The sequence below is a fragment of the Salmo salar genome, chromosome 02 (genome assembly GCF_965601325.2).
Source record: "Salmo salar chromosome 02, fSalSal1, whole genome shotgun sequence".
Lineage (NCBI taxonomy): Eukaryota > Metazoa > Chordata > Actinopteri > Salmoniformes > Salmonidae > Salmo > Salmo salar.
The window spans coordinates 14277864-14297500 of NC_138292.1; the positions used below are offsets into that span (position 1 = coordinate 14277864).

Here is a 19637-nt window from a genome sequence, read left to right on the forward strand (position 1 = left end):
TTCTAGTGTGTTTTATCTATATGCTAAACCACACTGTATTTTTACGGATTTGAAACGAGGTCATGGGTGCATGTTTGGTTGAAAATAGTTTTTGTATAACCAGTTCCCTTAATACTAACTGTGTATGACAACCCCTTTGCTGCGGTTCAAACGTTTCAGATTTGTGCATTTATTGATTTCCTGTCTTTGCACCAGCTAATACAGACCAGCACCAATACAGACAGAATCACGGACATCCAGATAGGCAGCAGTAAATACAACACACTTGCTCCTGCACATACTGTATGTCTCCAGCGCCCACGGAGTTGCCCTGACCACCCTGTGAGAATGAAGAGCATGTGTGGCCTGTATACTCTGTGCCTGGGCTCTGTGCTCGGCTGCTCAGGCCTTGATGCTGTGTGGTAATATAATGCCGTGACCTCAAACCTCGGTGGCTCAGAGGCTGAAGTTCTCACGGAGGTGAGCAGGGTGGATCAGGGCTTATTTTCTCTCTCTCGCGCTGTCTGTCTGCAATCCACCTCACTCTGTAGAACATGTGATGTCACACAAATCTACAGCACAGGGTTATCACACTGGATTACTGTCTGGTTGTCTGTGCGCATGAGAAAGAGAGATTGTGAGGGAGGGATAAAGAAAAGGAGAGAAATAGGAGAGAGCACAAGGTTGCGAGAGAGGGAAAGTGAGAGGAGAAGTGAGGGTAGGAGCTGGGAGAGATGAACCTACCTCACTAGCTTATTGTACATCCAGGCACGTTTCGCACTGCTGCCAAGCAGCACATTTCCTGTAGATCTGTGGGTTGGCGTCTCCCTGCCAGATCATTCAGTCCATTACAGACTGGAGCAGCAGAACCAGCTCTGCTATTCAGCATGCAGGGACAGGGTACACACACACTGATCCTTTTCTGGATGCATTGTTTGTTTATGTATTCATTGAATGTTGTCAATACATAATCACCGAAAAATATCTGCCAGAAACGATTTGAGAAATATTCATGAATCACTGATCCACATGATACACTGTGGCAGAGGCTATGAATATCTAGATTCTATTCTATGACTATCTAGATTCTATTTTATGAGTAGTGCTACAGAGGCAGTCAATGTTGCAGACATATAGCCTACATCCCAAATGGCACCCTATTCCATATACTCCCCTATGGGCCATGGTAAAATGTAGTGCACTATAGGGAAATAGGGTACCATTTAGAATGCTGACATAATAACCAAGCCAGTTACAGGAAGCAGAGCAGGATATGGCTATTAGGGCCTCTAGTGCCTTCTGTCAGGGATGTCAGTCCAGCTCTACGATACAGAGAACAGGTCTTTCTGAGTCAATCCAGCTCTACGATAGAGTGATATGTTGCTGCTGTACAATACCTCATTTCACCTTTGAGGTGCAGACAGTACTATAGTGCAGTGACTTATGTTGTTCCATCAATATGAACCTGTTAGTCTGATGTGGTGGGGAGGGAGGGCCCTGGCAGAATGGGGTCTGGGACCAGACCAGACGCCTGTGTCTCAACCCCACAGTGGGACCAGACCACCGGATCATATAGGAGGAGAGTGGGGAAAAATACTGACCCCCTCCCCCCAATTTAAAAAAAGATATATATGTAGCATGAAATGGTATTTGAAAAAAAAAGAATATTGTGGAATTTGATTTCTTTACTACCATATAATGCTGCATTGATATCACATTTATGGAAGTTAGCCTATGTTGCGTAAGTTTGTTTTTTAAAGGCCATGGACTCAGTCTAGTCAATGTGAAATGTTACGAGGGCCCTTCGGCTCTGTCTCTCTCGCTCTCCTGGCTAGCTGTTATTCCTCTCTCCTGGCTGTGATTGGCTGGGACAGGGCTCATTGTTGAGCAGGTGATACCTGGGTAATTACTGTACGGCATACTGTATGGCATACTTCACAGAGCAGTAACCAGGCAACAGGGTAGCCAAGCCACAGAGACGGTCGGAAGGAAGGGAGGGAGAGAGAAGAGAAGGCTAAGGATCAGGAGTAATTGAAACGCTTGATGATGCATTGGCCTTGGCAGTCAGGGCAGCCAGGCCAGGCATTCTCTCCAAACTTGGCCTCTTTGATGCACTGATCCCAGTCTAAGCGGTCACCAGACATTGGATTGATGGAACATTCCTAGATGTAATGATTAGCCTACATGTAAAGATTATTATTACACCAAGTTTGCACACACTAAAATGCTGTTGTCATTGTCAAGTTGAATGTGTTTGTACATTTGCACAGATTATGTAATAGAAGAGTTATAGTTCATGCATTTTGAGATGTTAACCTACCCTTTCATGCATTATCCGTTGACAAAAGCACAGACTATCTATACCTTTTTAAAATGAGATGGAATAAACATTCCGCGGAACAAGGAGAAATCGGGAGGAAATATTTCTATTTTACCTTCCATCCTATTCCCAGATATAGCCTATACTATTTATGCTAGTAAAAACACATCAGTAGTCTTTGTTGTGACACTTTCTCCATGAGGGTTATTTTAGGCAGGGAATCAGAGAGCCAATCCCATTTTAAAGTGGTTTTCAGATAATCAGATTAGAATCCAGCAGCAGGTTTGCCATGCCCCAGGCCCTGGGCACTGACAGTTGGCATTCCCTGTACCAACCAATCTAATCCCTATATAGCTAGTGCACTAGGTTTGGCAATGGCCCATACTGCTCTGGTCAAAAAGTAGTGCACTATGTAGGGAATAGGGTGACATTTGGGATGTGTCCTGTGTACCAACTTAATCCCTGAACACTGCATCTAGTGTGGCTTTTACTTTGCTGTTTGATTTAAATATGTAAATGTATTTCTCTATCAAACAGTGACACATTTTTTGAAAATGTTACCTAAGCGCTCTGTGTGTGTGTGTGTGTGTGTGTGTGTGTGTGTGTGTGTGTGTGTGTGTGTGTGTGTGTGTGTGTGTGTGTGTGTGTGTGTGTGTGTGTGTGTGTGTGTGTGTGTGTGTGTGTGTGTGTGTGTGTGTGTGTGTGTGTGTGTGTGTGTGTGTGTGTGTGTGTGTGTGTCAGGGTTTCCTATGAAAATGTTACCTAAGCTCTCTCTCGGTCTCTGTCTCTCTCTCTGTGTCAGGGTTTCCGTTATGAAAATGTGGTGCCAGACATTTGACCTACAGCATTTTCATTTAATTAACGGACATTTTGAGAAATGCACTGGAACAATATGATTAGGGTGTCTGCCCACGGTGCTCAGAATGACAGAAATCACATGTTAGATTATGGTAATTCATTTTAACAGAACATGCAGGTCGAAGATCCAATGACGTGCGTCCTTACCGTACACTTTGAATACGTTAGAATAACTGTCCACATTTAACTTTTTCTCAGCCAACAAGACCACTGACCAACAGCAACATCCCAGGTATATGTATAGGCGGGCGTGAGTTTCATGTTCTTAAATAACAAGCTGAGCTCCTCAGTCATGTTTTCGTCGCCTCACACTCAATTCTTCATTGCTGCAACTTGCTTGCTAGTTGAGATCTCTGATCACGTTAGGCTGCGTTTCATTTTATTTTTCATGTCGGTTTGATCCCGGGGGAGGCTTTAGTAATGTCTGCAGTTTTCGGTTTGGCTATTTGTTTCAAGTGTGTTAGTCTATAAATAAATGTCTTTGCCAAAATTCATCATCTCTCCCATGTCTTATTCGACTAGTAGTTGTTCTGAAATGTTTATTGCTTGACTACATTTTACTCCCTCTGTTTAAAATATCACACAAATTAATGATTAATATTGGTTGCCTATCCTGACGTGAAGTTTGTTCTATAGAAGGTATTCGACTGTTGTGAGCCACAGAAAGTATTTGACTATAGCCACAAAATTAAGGAAATTAGGGGGGGGGGGGGGGGTTTGGCAAGGCTATTTTCTTCTTTTCTGCCCGAAATCCCCCCCCCCCCTTTCTAATTTCCTTCATTTTGTGGCTATAGTCAAATACTTTCTGTGGCTCACAACAGTCGAATACCTTCTATAGAACAAACTTCACGTCAGGATAGGCAACCAATATTAATCATTAATTTGTGTGATATTTTAAACAGAGGGAGTAAAATGTAGTCAAGCAATAAACATTTCAGAACAACTACTAGTCGAATAAGACATGGGAGAGATGATGAATTTTGGCAAAGACATTTATTTATAGACTAATACACTTGAAACAAATAGCCAAACCGAAAACTGCAGACATTACTAAAGCCTCCCCCGGGATCAAACCGACATGAAAAATAAAATGAAACGCAGCCTAACGTGATCAGAAATCTCAAGTCGCAGCAATGAAGAATGGAGTGTGTGTGTGTTCACGCGAAGAGGTGTTGGGGGGGGGGGGGGATTCTGTCAGGGGGGAGATTTGAGGCACAACACCAGCCCTGCTGGAGACCTAAGCAAAATCTTATTTAATCAGACAAACTCTGCTGACACTGAGGAACAATCAGTTAAAACGACGTTGTCCATATAATAGACCTACTAGCAGGGGAGACACAAATAGAATATGACGTCCATCTAAACTGGAGCAGGAAACTGTTGTCCAATAACTGAATTTAAAGTAGCACTGACCCAAAAATGATCGCGTGAAAATGCGCAGTGCGCACTCACCAGGTATATAGTGGTGCCAATAAGATAGGCTATAGGCCTACTGTTCACTCAACTAAAAGACAGATTTGAGTATTTTCATTGTCTTCTCTTTACAGCAAGAGCCATTTGCTTTCCAAACTATGTTTTCCCACAATTTAATGTATAAATATTGCGATATGGCTTGCTGGTCTTCTACTTTTCCTTGACAGTTGCAACTCAACAATCATTTATTTGATATTTGCAACACGCACAGCCTAAATTGCATGAGTTGCCTTTCCTTCCGACTTGTAGGCAATGAGATTTAAAACAAGACAAGGGGAAATGGTCCTCTGTGGCTAAATCATGATTTAGTTGCCTATTTTGAATGATTTTATTTCTTTATAGACAGGAGTAGGCAAATTAGGCGATATCATTTTGGCAATTTATTTCAATTTACTTAGGGAAAGTTTAGCTTCCCCTAGCCTTATGGGCTCGCCGCCTATGTCAATCTACTATCCCCCATAGTAAAAAAAAATGACCTATTCTATTGGTCAGCTTGTCGAGAAACAAAATATCCCAAACAGACCCTGGGACAGTTGTGGGATGATATAACATTTTTTTTAATAAGCAAAGAATCTTATGCAACAGACCAGAACATTTAGCTGAAAAATGTCAAATTGGCCTTTCCAATTTTATTTGTTGGCTTTTTTTTTATTAATATGCCGAAAGCTGGCTATTACCTGCTAACGGAAACCTGTGTGTGTGGACAGAAACAGAGCATCCAGTGACAACTCTCAGACAGAGGTATGTCCTGTAATTCACAACCCAGGATGAAATACTAATGTCTGGGGGATGCATGGAGGATGTCTGGGAGAGGAGAGGATGGTCAGTCAGTCACTCGGTTTGCTCTGTCTGTCCTGGTGATTTATCTCAAATAAAGATTGACACAGAGGAGAGAGGAAGGGGAGTTGTGATGTATGGTGTAGTAAGTACCTGTCTGGACACAGAAGCTGGGCTGACACACCGCTACTGCGGAGGTGAAGTGAAAGATAGCCGTTTAGCCTGCTGACGATCAAGGACGCAGGTGTAGACGACTTCTTAAGATGGGACATAATGTGAATGTATGCAGCCCAACTCTACTGCAGACTATGTATGGTCTTATTAGCCACTCTTACTGTGTCATTGGTGTAACAGCCAGAATAGCAGGATGGTGTCACAGATCCATAACACCAGTGTGCTGACGATATCCTGTCTGAATTGTGCCTCTGAAACCGTGCTGCAAAACCCCAGATGGTTGGTATTTCACAACATGAGGGATAATGAACCGGGGTATGTATCTACTGTAGGTATGGGAAGTGGGAGAGGGGCTATTATTTTCATGGTGATGAACTGAAATTGAACTCGCACTGTAGATAAAGTGGGCTTGATATTCACTGCAGTGTTAAGGGCCGTCCACACCTAGGACATTAACTGGAATGATAACTGTTATTTTATATTTGTATCTTGATAGTTTTTGTTATAGTCATCGTCCTAGGTGTTTAGTACTATGACAGAGTCAAGAGATGTCAGAATGTATAGGGAGGACAGAGGTAACCTAGTGTTTAAGAGCGTTGGACCATTAACCGAAAGGTTGCTGGTTCGAATCCCCAAGCCAACTAGGTGACAAATCTGTCGGTGCCCTTGAGCAAGGCACTTAACCCGAATTGCTCCTGTAAGTCGCTCTGGATAAGAGCATCTGCTAAATGACAACAACAAAAAAGACCGTTCCTTAGCCGTCCCTTCTTGCCTTGGTCCTTGCCTTGGTCCTTTATAATGCTGAAATGTAACACTGCCTGGTATAATGCAGCTGGCTTTATTTGTTTGGCTCCTAACAATGCTGTCTATCTTTCTCCCTCACGGTTTGTTTTGCCAAAGGGAAATCAGCCATTGTCCTCTGAAGCCACTGTGATGTGTTGTTGAAGTCCAGAACCCTTTGTACCCAGTAACTGAATGTGTCTGATTCTGTCACCATGGTTGTGGTCTCCCTTTCTATTCTGTAGAGCACGATCAGCCTAGTGCTAGCTCTAGTCATATCTATGCATTGTGCCATACTCTGCCCTGAATGGCACCATATTCCCCATTTAGTGCACTACTTCTGACCAGGGGGCCCATAGGTCATGGGTCAAAAGTAGTGCACTATATATGGAATAGGGTGCCATTTGGGACTCAACCTGTGTATTAATGTAGTGTGCATCAGCTCTGTGTGGAGCTGTGCCCCCCTGCTGACTGGCAACTCTATTTACAGCCCTTTGTAGTCCTGTTCAATGCTATTCTTCTACCATATATGGCTCCAGTCTAGTCTTATTGAAGCTACCTGCCTGCTGTACTGAATAATCTCTGCAGGCCTGGAGACCTCTCCACAACCCTTCCTGTCTCCTTTGCCCATCAACACCATGGGTGTGTCCCAAATAGCACCATGTTCCCTATATAGAGCATTACTTTTGACCAGGGCCCAGAGGAACAGGTCTCACACCGACCTCGCGGTGCATCGAGGAACAGTAGAGGAAATAATACAGTACCTGCCTCGAGAGATCAATACACGGAAATTGGATCGAGCTGAAGTAACTTGGTATGAATCATCTTGATGTAATCATTCATTCTCATGTGGGAGACGTGCCACCTCTTTCTGCATTAGTCTCGTATCCTTCTAGAACACAGTCTGCTGCCAGACTCTGGCCCGTCACATTGTGTGACTGCACGGTGCTCCATGAGGCTCATTCTCACTCTGCAGTTGGCTGTCCCAAGGGTTACTGCAGAACCATGCATGTCTCAGCACCATGTCCAAGTGTTTATGGCAAGCCACCGATGGCCGCCTTTCAGACAAGATCTATTCACAAAACCCCGACGTGAAAAGTTAGATGAAGAAATTCTGTTCGTGCCGCTTCACAGAATAAATGATATAAAATGACTCCCGATCAAGGTGGATTGAAATGCTAATTAGCTAAATGAACAAGGCAGTGCAGTTCTGTTCCCAGCTACATGAAGGTGAATACTGAGCAGAGGGGATTATGGTACAAAAGGCCACAGATTGCTATGCTAGCACTTACAGGTACTGTCTCAATTCACACTTATGCACTGTTTAGAGCATCATAGAGAAGTAGTTTGATATTGAGTCGGGGCCTCAAGATGAAATGTACCCCTTTCAACTAACATTTGCATTTATGTTAGTGTTCTTTTGGTTTTCCAACGTGTGCCAAGCCAACCCTATCTCTCTAAATGCCCATAAACTCCTATTGTCAAGTACCAATCAGCTAAAAGGCTGTGGTGTTTTTAATGTTGCATTTCAATCAGTGCAACAACCTCAGTCAGCGCTGAGGCCAGACAGACTGGACTCCCTTCACCCTTTTACATTGTAATACTGTAAAGTCTACTACTTAGCTCACATTTTCTGCATCCCAAATAGCCCCCTTTGCACTACCCCTGAGAGGCCCTGGTCAAAAGTAGTGTACTATAAAGGTATGATGTTGCTAATTGGGATACACAATTGTCTGTACTAAAGTACTCTATGGCTGAAGGACAGAGAGAGGGAGCACCACACACCTCCCCATCCTTCTAGCCCAAACCACCCATCTGAACAACACTTTCCATAGGACAAAATAGCCTGTAATAACAGTATTTGGAAGTTTTCAGTCGACAACATTTGTCAGGCCTAACATGTATGAAGCCTTTTACTGCGATGAAAGCAGTGGCTGAATCCGATGGAATTGTGGCTGTCACATACTGATGAGGTACAGTGTGTTGTGGCAGCTGTCAATTCTCCAGCCATGACAGACCTGCTTTGCATAGCAGTGTGTTGGCATCGATTCAGAGTGATAAAGCTGGTTTCTGGTCATGCAGTTCGAAGTACACTTCTCTCGGCCGTAAAAAATGTATTGAGAAAAAGATGATGTATGTGTTAGATATTGGTCAGATTGCTACCTCTCTCTCTCTCTCTCACACCTTATCTTACCTCACCTCACCTCAGGTGCTGTGAAGATAACAGGTGTGCTCTTTGCCACAAGAGTTGTCCTCCTCACCCCACTTCCCCTTTGTCTGCTGTTCATCTGTCTCCTCCAATCACCTCAACAGAGGGAGGAGGGTGGGCCAGTGTTGTACTGGGGGGCCTCTTTCTGTATTCACAGCACTCTCTTCTCTCTTCCTTTTTGAGAGATTGTGATTGTATTTTCAGCAAAGCCCTCTTGCCTGTCTTTACCATTACAGTTTAATATTGAGCTCCAGTGAACTGTTTAGGGGCTGATTTAAAGAGTTAAGGTCCAGAAGGGTCTTCAGCTTCTTAACTCTCACACAGAATAATCACCAGGGTCTTACTGCATGTTTGTCACCCTGTAGTCTCCTGTTTTGCTTACAGTATTTCAAGACATATTCTTTGATTTATCTGGTCCTTAGTTAAGAGGCGTGATCTCTTAAATGGTAACCCTTTCAGCATTATTATTCTATGGTTTGGCGTGTTTATGGTTGTACGGGTTCGTTCGTACTTTTACCTGACGCAGGTTTCATGTGAAAACACGAGTCAATGGATTGGCTCATACATTGACCTGATCTGCAGGTTTCATGTGATAACAGGACTGTTTTCAGACTGTGTGGGTCAGGTCAGCTGCTTGTTGTTAGCCACGCTCTGAGAAGGAATGAAGGTAGTTCTGAAAGAACAGGGAATCTTCTGCTTAACTTGACGGACGTTAATGTCCCATTGGGGAAACATTGTTGCAGTATCATGTACATGTTTAAATACAGTAGACTATAAATGGCAATACAAAATTCAGAAGTTACATACAGCATATACAGATGAAAGAAGACCAGCCTGGTAGATAGGAACATGAACCAGCTGTTTAGAGGGGTATCACACCTGACACCAATGATTGTGTAGTTTTGTAAGGTCATGGATTGGACACCGGTCGGTGATGGTGTGTTTGTCTCCAGAGCAGTTTAGATTGTGTTGTGACGTTTCACTTCAGCAGCGTATCACGTCTGTTCAATCAGTTTAAACTATTCATTATATCAACTATACATGTTTCTGAATTCTAGGATAATAGGATAAACTACATTTCTCTACTATCTCAGTACAATATAACATCATAATACATGTCTACTTTTCCTGTTACATGTCCTAAAGTCTCCCCATACTTCCCTGTTGTTCCTCTGTCTGCTGTTGTTGTTGCAGCACTTCCTCTTGGCCTCCAAGTTCATCCTGACCTTTGTGATCCCAGACGTCCCCAAACACATCCAGATCAAACTGTCACGTCTGGAGTTTGAGTCCCTGGAGGCTCTGAAGAAAAGGGTAAGTTTGACTGACTGAACCCCTCAACTGTATGGTGTGTTGAATAACGCTAGCATGACATACAGAGTGGTTTGACCTAACTTGAGTCTATCAAGGTGAAAAAAAGCAGGTACCATCACTCAACCTTAAACTCAACTTTTTTGTGGTGTGTTAAACCAAAAAACGGTGAAGTTCTCAAAAATAACATGAAGGGACTTCAAGGTGAATAAAATGTGTAAAGAAACCCTAGATGAAGGAAAAGCCACAGACTTCTGTGTGGATAAGCTGGGTATATGAGGTGTACGGCTGACGTGACTGTCTCTCTGAGAGATCCATCAGGTTTATCATCTAGGTCTGATGGTTTAATGATCCATGTAGAAGGTTGTTCACGTGGCAGCGAACTAACAAACTGTGTGTGCGTGTGCAATATTGTAATGTGTTAATGAGGCTCTGCTGTTTTGGCAGATGTTTATCACCTTGCACGTAGCTCAGAAGTAGGTCACACACACACACAGATACAGAGGACACAATCATCTGCTTTCCCAGCACCAGAAAGAACCTGTCTATAAACGGCTTACATACCGTGTATAATTAAGGACAAAACAACAGATTATATAGCAGAATGCAGACCCATATCTCTCTCCATAACAGAATAATGCAGACCCATATCTCTCTCCATAACAGAATAATGCAGACCCATATCTCTCTCCATAACAGAATAATGCAGACTCATATCTCTCTCCATAACACCATAATGCAGACCCATATCTCTCTCCATAACACCATAATGCAGACCCATATCTCTCTCCATAACACCATAATGCAGACCCATATCTCTCTCCATAATACATTAAGGCAGACCCATATCTCTCCATAACACCATAATGCAGACCCATATCTCTCCATAACACCATAATGCAGACCCATATCTCTCTCCATAATACATTAAGGCAGACCCATATCTCTCCATAACACCATAATGCAGACCCATATCTCTCCATAACACCATAATGCAGACCCATATCTCTCTCCATAATACATTAAGGCAGACCCATATCTCTCTCCATAACACCATAATGCAGACCCATATCTCTCCATAACACCATAATGCAGACCCATATCTCTCTCCATAATACATTAAGGCAGACCCATATCTCTCCATAACACCATAATGCAGACCCATATCTCTCCATAATACATTAAGGCATACCCATATCTCTCCATAACAGCTTCATGTAATGTATTCAGTCCCTCAATACATCTCCCAGAGCACTTTGGTAAAGATAAATTACAGGACTTAGGTTAATGGTATTGATATGAGTATGCTGCTGAGCAGTAGCTTGCCTCAGCTTGGCACTGCAGTCATTTACTGGATTAAGTCTGAGTGCTTCAGCAATTAGCTAGCATGTCTTAGCTAGCTATCATTTCTCTCAGCACTGCAGAAAGAAGGGCGGGGCCATGAAATACATCACATTGATTGGTGGTATTTCTGATGCCTGTCTTGTCCAGCTGAATGTTGAATTTAAGCAGATTTTAACAGGATTGGTTGATTTCTTGGGTTGTTTGTGCAGAGCCAGGCCCATGGGCGGTAAGTTGCTTTGGGTCGTCTGACTGAACTCTGCTATGCAGGTTGTGAGTTTGTCTGGTTATGGTTTGAATTGAAAGCTTCACCTATAATACCTAATGCCTGATATTAATCCTGTGAATAGAGATGGATAAGCTACTTAATCATGTCTACGTGTATTGCCCAAGTTGGTCTTGTGGTGAGGATTGTGTATGGTATGTGTTGTGATGGTACTTGGTTACTGCCTTGTGTTTAACTGACTGTGTTTTCAACCCAGTCCCAGGCACATGAGTAGTGCCCCTGCTACCATGGCTATTGAACGTCTTGCCGTTTGTCTTAATAACTCTTCCTCATAATTCATTCATTTTAAATCTCCCTCTAACACTGTCCTTCTCCTCGTCCCAGCCATCAAAACCCAATTAATATCATCTTGTGGATGTCTATCTATCTTGATTCGTAATCATTACAGATATTCTCAAGTTTGACATGGCCTTTGCTTCATCAGGTTAAACACTCTTGATGAAATTAATTCACTCCAACTTTGTCCTTTTCTCTATATCACTAATGATCCCAGCCAGGCAGGCAGTGAGTCAGCAAGTCGGTCGTGCATTCGGGCGGGCAGGGCGGGCATTCGGCCGGGCATTCGGCAGGGCGGGCATTCGGCCGGGCATTCGGCCGGGCGGGCAGGGCGGGCATTCGGCCGGGCGGGCATTCGGCCGGGCATTCGGCCGGGAATTCGGCCGGGCGGGCGGCCGGGCATTCGGCCGGGCGGGCAGGGCAGGGCGGGCGGGCGGCCGGGCATTGGGCAGGGCGGGCATTCGGCCGGGCATTCGGCCGGGCGGGCAGGCCGGTCAGGGCGGGCATTCGGCCGGGCAGGGCGGGCATTCGGCCGGGCAGGGCGGGCATTCGGCCGGGCATTCGGCCGGGCGGGCAGGGCGGGCATTCGGCCGGGCATTCGGCCGGGCATTCGGCCGGGCGGGCGGCCGGGCATTCGGCCGGGCGGGCAGGGCAGGGCGGGCGGGCGGCCGGGCATTGGGCAGGGCGGGCATTCGGCCGGGCATTCGGCCGGGCATTCGGCCGGGCATTCGGCCGGGCGGGCAGGCCGGGCGGGCGGGCATTCGGCCGGTCAGCCGGACAGGGCGGGCGGGCATTCGGCCGGACAGGGCGGGCGGGCATTCGACAGGGCGGGCGGGCATTCGGCCGGTCAGCCGGACAGGGTGGGCGGGCATTCGGCCGGGCAGGGCGGGCATTCGGCCGGGCAGGGCGGGCATTCGGCCGGGCAGGGCGGGCAGGGCGGGCATTCGGCCGATCGGCCGGGCAGGGCGGGCATTCGGCCGGGCAGGGCGGGCATTCGGCCGGACAGGGCAGGGCGGGCATTCGGCCGGACAGGGCAGGGCGGGCATTCGGCCGGACAGGGCAGGGCGGGCATTCGGCCGGGCGGTCGGTCAGTCAGTCGGCCAGACAGGGCGGGCGGGACATTCGGCCGGGCGGTCAGTCGGGCATTCTGCCGGCAGACCCAGTCTTCTGAGTGCACAGGCACGCCTTGACTGGACCTTCTCAGTCAGACGCCCACAGGTGTTGTATCATGTCAGGTAGTCGAGTCAGAGCCACAGCCTTCCACTGGAGTATGTCGGAGTCGAGCTGCGATCGAGCCTTCGTCCACTGCAGTCTCTAGGCGTGAGCTGACGGAAAGAGAGCCTTTATTCCACTGGAGTTTTATTAGGAGTAGAGCTGACGGAAAGAGAGCCTTCATTCCACTGGAGTTTTATTAGGAGTAGAGCTGACGGAAAGAGAGCCTTCATTCCACTGGAGTTTTATTAGGAGTAGAGCTGACGGAAAGAGAGCCTTCATTCCACTGGAGTTTTATTAGGAGTAGAGCTGACGGAAAGAGAGCCTTTATTCCACTGGAGTTTTATTAGGAGTAGAGCTGACGGAAAGAGAGCCTTTATTCCACTGGAGTTTTATTAGGAGTAGAGCTGACGGAAAGAGAGCCTTCATTCCACTGGAGTTTTATTAGGAGTAGAGCTGAGGGAAAGAGAGCCTTCATTCCACTGGAGTTTTATTAGGAGTAGAGCTGAGGGAAAGAGAGCCTTCATTCCACTGGAGTTTTATTAGGAGTAGAGCTGACGGAAAGAGAGCCTTCATTCCACTGGAGTTTTATTAGGAGTAGAGCTGACGGAAAGAGAGCCTTCATTCCACTGGAGTTTTATTAGGAGTAGAGCTGACGGAAAGAGAGCCTTCATTCCACTGGAGTTTTATTAGGAGTAGAGCTGACGGAAAGAGAGCCTTCATTCCACTGGAGTTTTATTAGGAGTAGAGCTGACGGAAAGAGAGCCTTCATTCCACTGGAGTTTTATTAGGAGTAGAGCTGACGGAAAGAGAGCCTTCATTCCACTGGAGTTTTATTAGGAGTAGAGCTGACGGAAAGAGAGCCTTCATTCCACTGGAGTTCTGTCCGGGGTCAGTTGTGAGAGGAGGACGGAGGGACGGCCATCTTCCTGTGTTGCCACTTAAACTGCTGTGTCTGTCTCCATCTGGCCTAGTCAATCCAACGTTTTCCACCACTTCAGCAGGCAGAGGCGAATAAGCTGTCTTGCCAGCCAATGGGCTATGTGGCCTGGGGAAAACCCTTTCCTTCCTCTGGCACAGGGGGAACTGATCAGAGCAGGTGCATCGGCTAAAATCCAGCATTTTCCACTGCTTCAGCAAGGGAAGCCATAGAGATAGATACACTTAGCTAGTTGTACAGTATGTATCACTGAAGGGAGGAGCCAATGTCCTGGGGAAAATCCCTTCCTTCCTTTGGCACAGGAGGAATGTAGTAGTGATCAGAGCAGGTGCCTCACTGGTGGAAACCCCCTATCAACACCTTAGTCGCTGGCTGTCCACCAGCACTAGCCACCACTGCTAGAGGTGACAGTGACCCACTGGAGAGAAGGCCACAGAGACAGATGCTGTACTATACAGAGTAGAGGTAAACCGACTATGATTTTTCAATGCCGACTATTGGAGGACCAAAAAAAGCCGATACCGATTAATCGGCCGATTATTTTTCTTTTAATTATTTTTATTTTTTTATTAAATAATAATTTATTAAATAATATATATATATATAAAAACAAAGTGAAAGTAGAAAGTAAAAGTTCAATATTTGCCATGTAAAAAATCTAACATTTAAGTTACTTGCTCAGAACATGAGAACAAAGGTGGTTCCATTTAACATGAGTCTTCAATATTCCCAGGTAAGAAGTTTTAGGTTGTAGTTATTATAGGAATATTTCTTTAACATTTGTTTTTCATATACCTTTGACTATTGGATGTTCTTATAGGCACTATAGTATTGCCAGCCTAATCTCGGGAGTCGATATGGTTGAAGTCATAAACAGCGCAATGCATTGCGAAGGGCTGCTGGCAAACGCACGAAAGTACTGTTTGAATGAACGCTTACGAGCCTGCTGCTGCCTACCATTGCTCAGTCAGACTGCTCTATCAAATCATAGACTTAATTATAACATAATAACACACAGAAATACGAGCCTTAGGTCATTAATATGGTCAAATCCGGAAACTATCATTTTGAAAACAAAATGTTTATTCTTTCAGTGAAATACGGAATCGTTACGCAAGATAAGTGACACAATTTCCATAGTTGAAAGAAATTCATGTTAGCAGGCAATATTAACTAAATATGCAGGTTTAAAAATATATACTTGTGTATTGATTTTAAAGAAAGGCATTGATGTTTATGGTTAGGTACACATTGGTACAATGACGGTGCTTTTTTCCACAAATGGGCTTGTTAAATCACCCGTTTGGCAAAGTATGCTGTGATTTGATGATAAATTAACAGGCACCACATCGATTATATGCAACCCAGGACAAGCTAGATAACTACACATGGTTGATGATATTACTAGTTTAACTAGTGATTATGTGAAGAATGACTTTTTTTATAAGATAAGTTTAATGCTAGCTAGCAATTTACCTTGTCTCCTTGCTGCACTCGCGTAACAGGTAGACAGCCTGCCACGCAGTCTCCTCGCAGAGTGCAATGTAATCGGCCATAATCGGTGTCCAAAAATGCTGATTACCGATTGTTATCGGCCATTCCGATTAATCGGTCGACCTCTAATACAGAGGAGAGACGGATGCTGTACTATATAGAGAGGAGATATAAACTCAGCAAAAAAGAAACGTCCTCTCACTGTCAACTGCGTTTATTTTCAGCAAACTTAACATGTGTAAATATTTGTATGAACATATGATTCAACAATTGAGACACAATCTGAACAAGTTCCAGACATGTGACTAACAGAAATGGAATACTGTGTCCCTGAACAAAGGGAGGGTCAGTCAAAAGTAACAGTCACCAGCTGCATTAAGTACTGCAGTGCATTTCCTCCTCATGGACTGCACCAGATTTGCCAGTTCTTGCTGTGAGATGTTACCCCACTCTTCCACCAAGGCACCTGCAAGATCGCAGACATTTCTGGGGGGAAATGGCCCTAGCCCTCACTCTCCGATCCAACAGGTCCCAGACGTGCTCAATGGGATTGAGATCCGGGCTTTTCGCTGGCCATGGCAGAACACTGACATTCCTGTCTTGCAGGAAATCACCCACAGAATGAGCAGTATGGCTGGTGGTATTGTCATGCTGGAGGGTCATGACAGGATGAGCCTGCAGGAAGGGTACCACATGAGGGAGGAGGATGTCTTCCCTGTAGATTGCCTGCAATGACAACAAGCTCAGTCTGATGATGCTGTCACACACCACCCCAGACCATGACGGACCCTCCACCTCCAAATCGATCCCGCTCCAGAGTATAGGCCTCGGTGTAACGCTCATTCCTAAGACGATAAACACGAATCCGACCATCACCCCCAGTGAGACAAAACCGCGACTCGTCAGTGAAGAGCACTTTTTGCCAGTCCTGTCTGGTCCAGCGACGGTGGGTTTGTAGGTCACGTTGTTGCCAGTGATATCTGATGAAGACCTGCCTACAACAGGCCTACAAGTCTTCTGTCCAGCCTCTCTCAGCCTATTGCGGACAGTCTGAGCACTGATGGAGGGATTGTGCGTTCCTGGTGTAACTTGGGCAGTTGTTGCCATCCTGTACCTGTCCCGCAGGTGTGATGTTCGGATGTACCGATCCTGTGCAGGTGTTGTTACACGTGGTCTGCCACTGGGAGGACGATCAGCTGTCCACCCTGTATCCCTGTAGTGCTGTCTTAGGCATCTCACAGTACGGACATTGCAATGTATTGCCCTGGCCACATCTGCAGTCCTCATGCTTCCTTGCAGATGAGCAGAGACCCTGGGCATCTTTCTTTTGGTGTTTTTCAGAGTCAGTAGAAAGGCCTCTTTAGTGTCCTAAGTTTTCATAACTGTGACCTTAATTGCCTACTGTCTGTAAGCTGTTGGTGTCTTAACAACCATTCCACAGGTGCATGTTCATTAATTGGTTATGGTTCATTGAACATTCATGGGTGTTAAAACCCTTTACAATGAAGATCTGTGACGTTATTTGGATTTTTATGAATTATCTTTGAATGACAGGGTCCTGAAAAGGGCCGTTTCTTTTTTTGCTTAGTTTATATACAGTGGCTTGCGAAAGTATTCACCCCCTTGGCATTTTTCCTATTTTGTTTCCCAAAAATCAATTTTTTTCTAGGTTGTATCATTTGATTTACACAACATGCCTACCACTTTGAATATGCAAAATATTTTTTGTGAAACAATCAAGAAATAAGACAGAACTTGAGTGTGCATAACTATTCACCCCCACCCAAAGTTAATACTTTGTAGAGCCACCTTTTGCAGCAATTACAGCTGCAAGTCTCTTGGGGTATGTCTCTATAAGCTTGGCACATCTAGCCACTGGGATTTTTGCCCATTCTTCAAGGCAAAACTGCTCCAGCTCCTTCAAGTTGGATGGGTTCCGCTGGTGTACAGCAATCTTTAAGTCATACCACAGATTCTCAATTGGATTTCAGTTCTGGGCTTTAACTAGGCCATTCCAAGACATTATAAATGTTTCCCCTTAAACAACCCGAGTGTTGCTTTAGCAGTATGCTTAGGGTCATTGTCCTGCTGGAAGGTGAACCTCCGTCCCAGTCTCAAATCTCTGGATGACTGAAACAGGTTTCCCTCAAGAATTGCCCTGTATTTAGTGCCATTCCATCATTCCTTCAATTCCCAGTCCGTGCTGATGGAAAAACATCCCCACAGCATGATGTTGCCACCACCATGCTTCACTGTGGGGATAGAGTTCTCGGGGTGATGAGAGGTGTTGGGTTTGCGCCAGACGTAGCGTTCTCCTTGATGGTCAAAAAGCTCAATTTTAGTCTCATCTGACCAGAGTACCTTCTTCGGCTCGAGATTTGAACCCTGTGGCACCCCCCATAGAGACTGCCAGAGTCTGGACAACAGGCCTTCCGATTTGACACACTGAACTCTATCTGAGAAGTAGTTGGTGAACCAGGCGAGGCAGTCATTTGAGAAGCCAAGGCTATTGAGTCTGCCGATAAGAATGCGGTGATTGACCGAGTCGAAAGCCTTGGCCAGATCGATGAAGACGGCTGCACAGTACTGTCTTTTATCGATGGCGGTTATGATATCGTTTAGGACCTTGAGCGTGGCTGAGATGCACCCATGACCAGCTCGGAAACCAGATTGCATAGTGGAGAAGGTACGGTGGGATTCGAAATGGTCGGTGATCTGTTCATTAACTTGGCTTTTGAAGATTTTAGAAAGGCAGGGCAGGATGGATATAGGTCTATAACAGTTTGGGTTGAGAGTGTCTCCCCCTTTGAAGAGAGGGATGACCGCGGCAACTTTCTAATCTTTGGGGATCTCAGACGACACGAGAGGTTGAATAGGCTAGTAATAGGGGTTGCAACAATTTTGGCGAATAATTTTATAAAGAGGGTCCAGATTGTCTAGCCTAGCTGATTTGTAGGGATCCAGATTTTGCAGTTCTTTCAGAACATCGGCTGTCTGGATTTGGGTGAAGGAGAAGCGGGGGTTTTGGGCAAGTTGCTGCAGGGGGTGCTGAGATGTTGGCCAGGGTAGGGGTAGCCAGGTGGAAAGCATGGCCAGCTGTGGAAAAAGGCTTATTGAAATTAGCGATAATCGTAGATTTATCGGTGGTGACAGTGTTTCCTTTCCTCAGTGCAGTGGGCAGCTGGGAGGAGGTGCTCTTATTCTCCATGGACTTTACAGTGTCCCAAAACTTTTTGGAATTAGTGCTACAGCAAATCTCTGTTTGAAAAAGCTTCCCTAACTGACTGAGTATATTGGTTCCTGACTTCCCTGAAAAGTTGCATATTGCGGGGGCTATTCGATGCTAATGCAGAACGCCACAGGATGTTTTTGTGCTGGGCAAGGGCAGTCAAGTCTTTACCTGTTCTTAGTTCTACATTTTTTTAATGAGGCATGCTTATTTAAGATGGAGATGAAAGCACTTTTAAGAGAAACCAGGCATCCTCTACTGACGGGATGAGGTCAATATCCTTCCAGGATACCCGGGCCAGGTCGATTAGCAAGGCCTGCTTGCTGAAGTGTTTTAGGGAGTGTTTGACAGTGATGAGGGGTGGTCGTTTCACCACGGACCCAGTATGGACGCAGGCAATGAGGCAGTGATCTCTGAGATCCTGGTTGAAGACAGCAGAGGTGTATTTAGAGGGCAGGTTGGTCAGGATGATGTCTAAAAGGGTGCCCATGGTTACGGATTTAGGGTTGTACCTGGTAGGTTTCTTGATCATTTGAGTGAGATTTAGGGCATCTAGCTTAGATTGTAGGACGGCCGGGGTGTTAAGCATGTCCCAGTTTAGGTCACCTAACAGTACGAACTCTGAAGATAGATGGGGGGGCGATCAATTCACATATGGTGTCCAGGGCACAACTGGGGGCCGAGGGGGGTCTATAACAAGCGGCAATGGTGAGAGACTTGTTTCTGGAAAGGGGGATTTTTAAAAGTAGGTGCTCGAATTGTTTGGGCACAGACCTGGATAGTATGACAGAACTCTGCAGGCTAACTCCGCCCGCTTCGGCAGTTCTATCTTGTCAGAAGATGTTATAGTTGGGGATGGAAATGTCAGGATTTTTGGTGGGCTTCCTAAGCCAGGATTCAGACACGGCTAGGACATCCGGGTTGGTGGAGTGTGCTAAAGCAGTGAATAAAACAAACTTAGGGAGGCGGCTTCTAATGTTA

The 19637-nt window shown here is 45.5% G+C and overlaps 1 protein-coding gene across 2 annotated transcripts in view; it reads left to right on the forward strand.

Moving 5' to 3' along the window:
• Positions 1 to 19637, forward strand: part of LOC106606077 (anoctamin-10) — a 47146-nt gene that overhangs the window by 9702 nt on the left and 17807 nt on the right. For both annotated transcript variants that reach the window (XM_082960018.1, XM_045719079.2), the window contains exon 12: positions 9765 to 9881. In XM_082960018.1, the coding sequence (XP_082816144.1) occupies positions 9765 to 9881 (117 nt within the window). The remainder of the gene's footprint in view (positions 1 to 9764; positions 9882 to 19637) is intronic.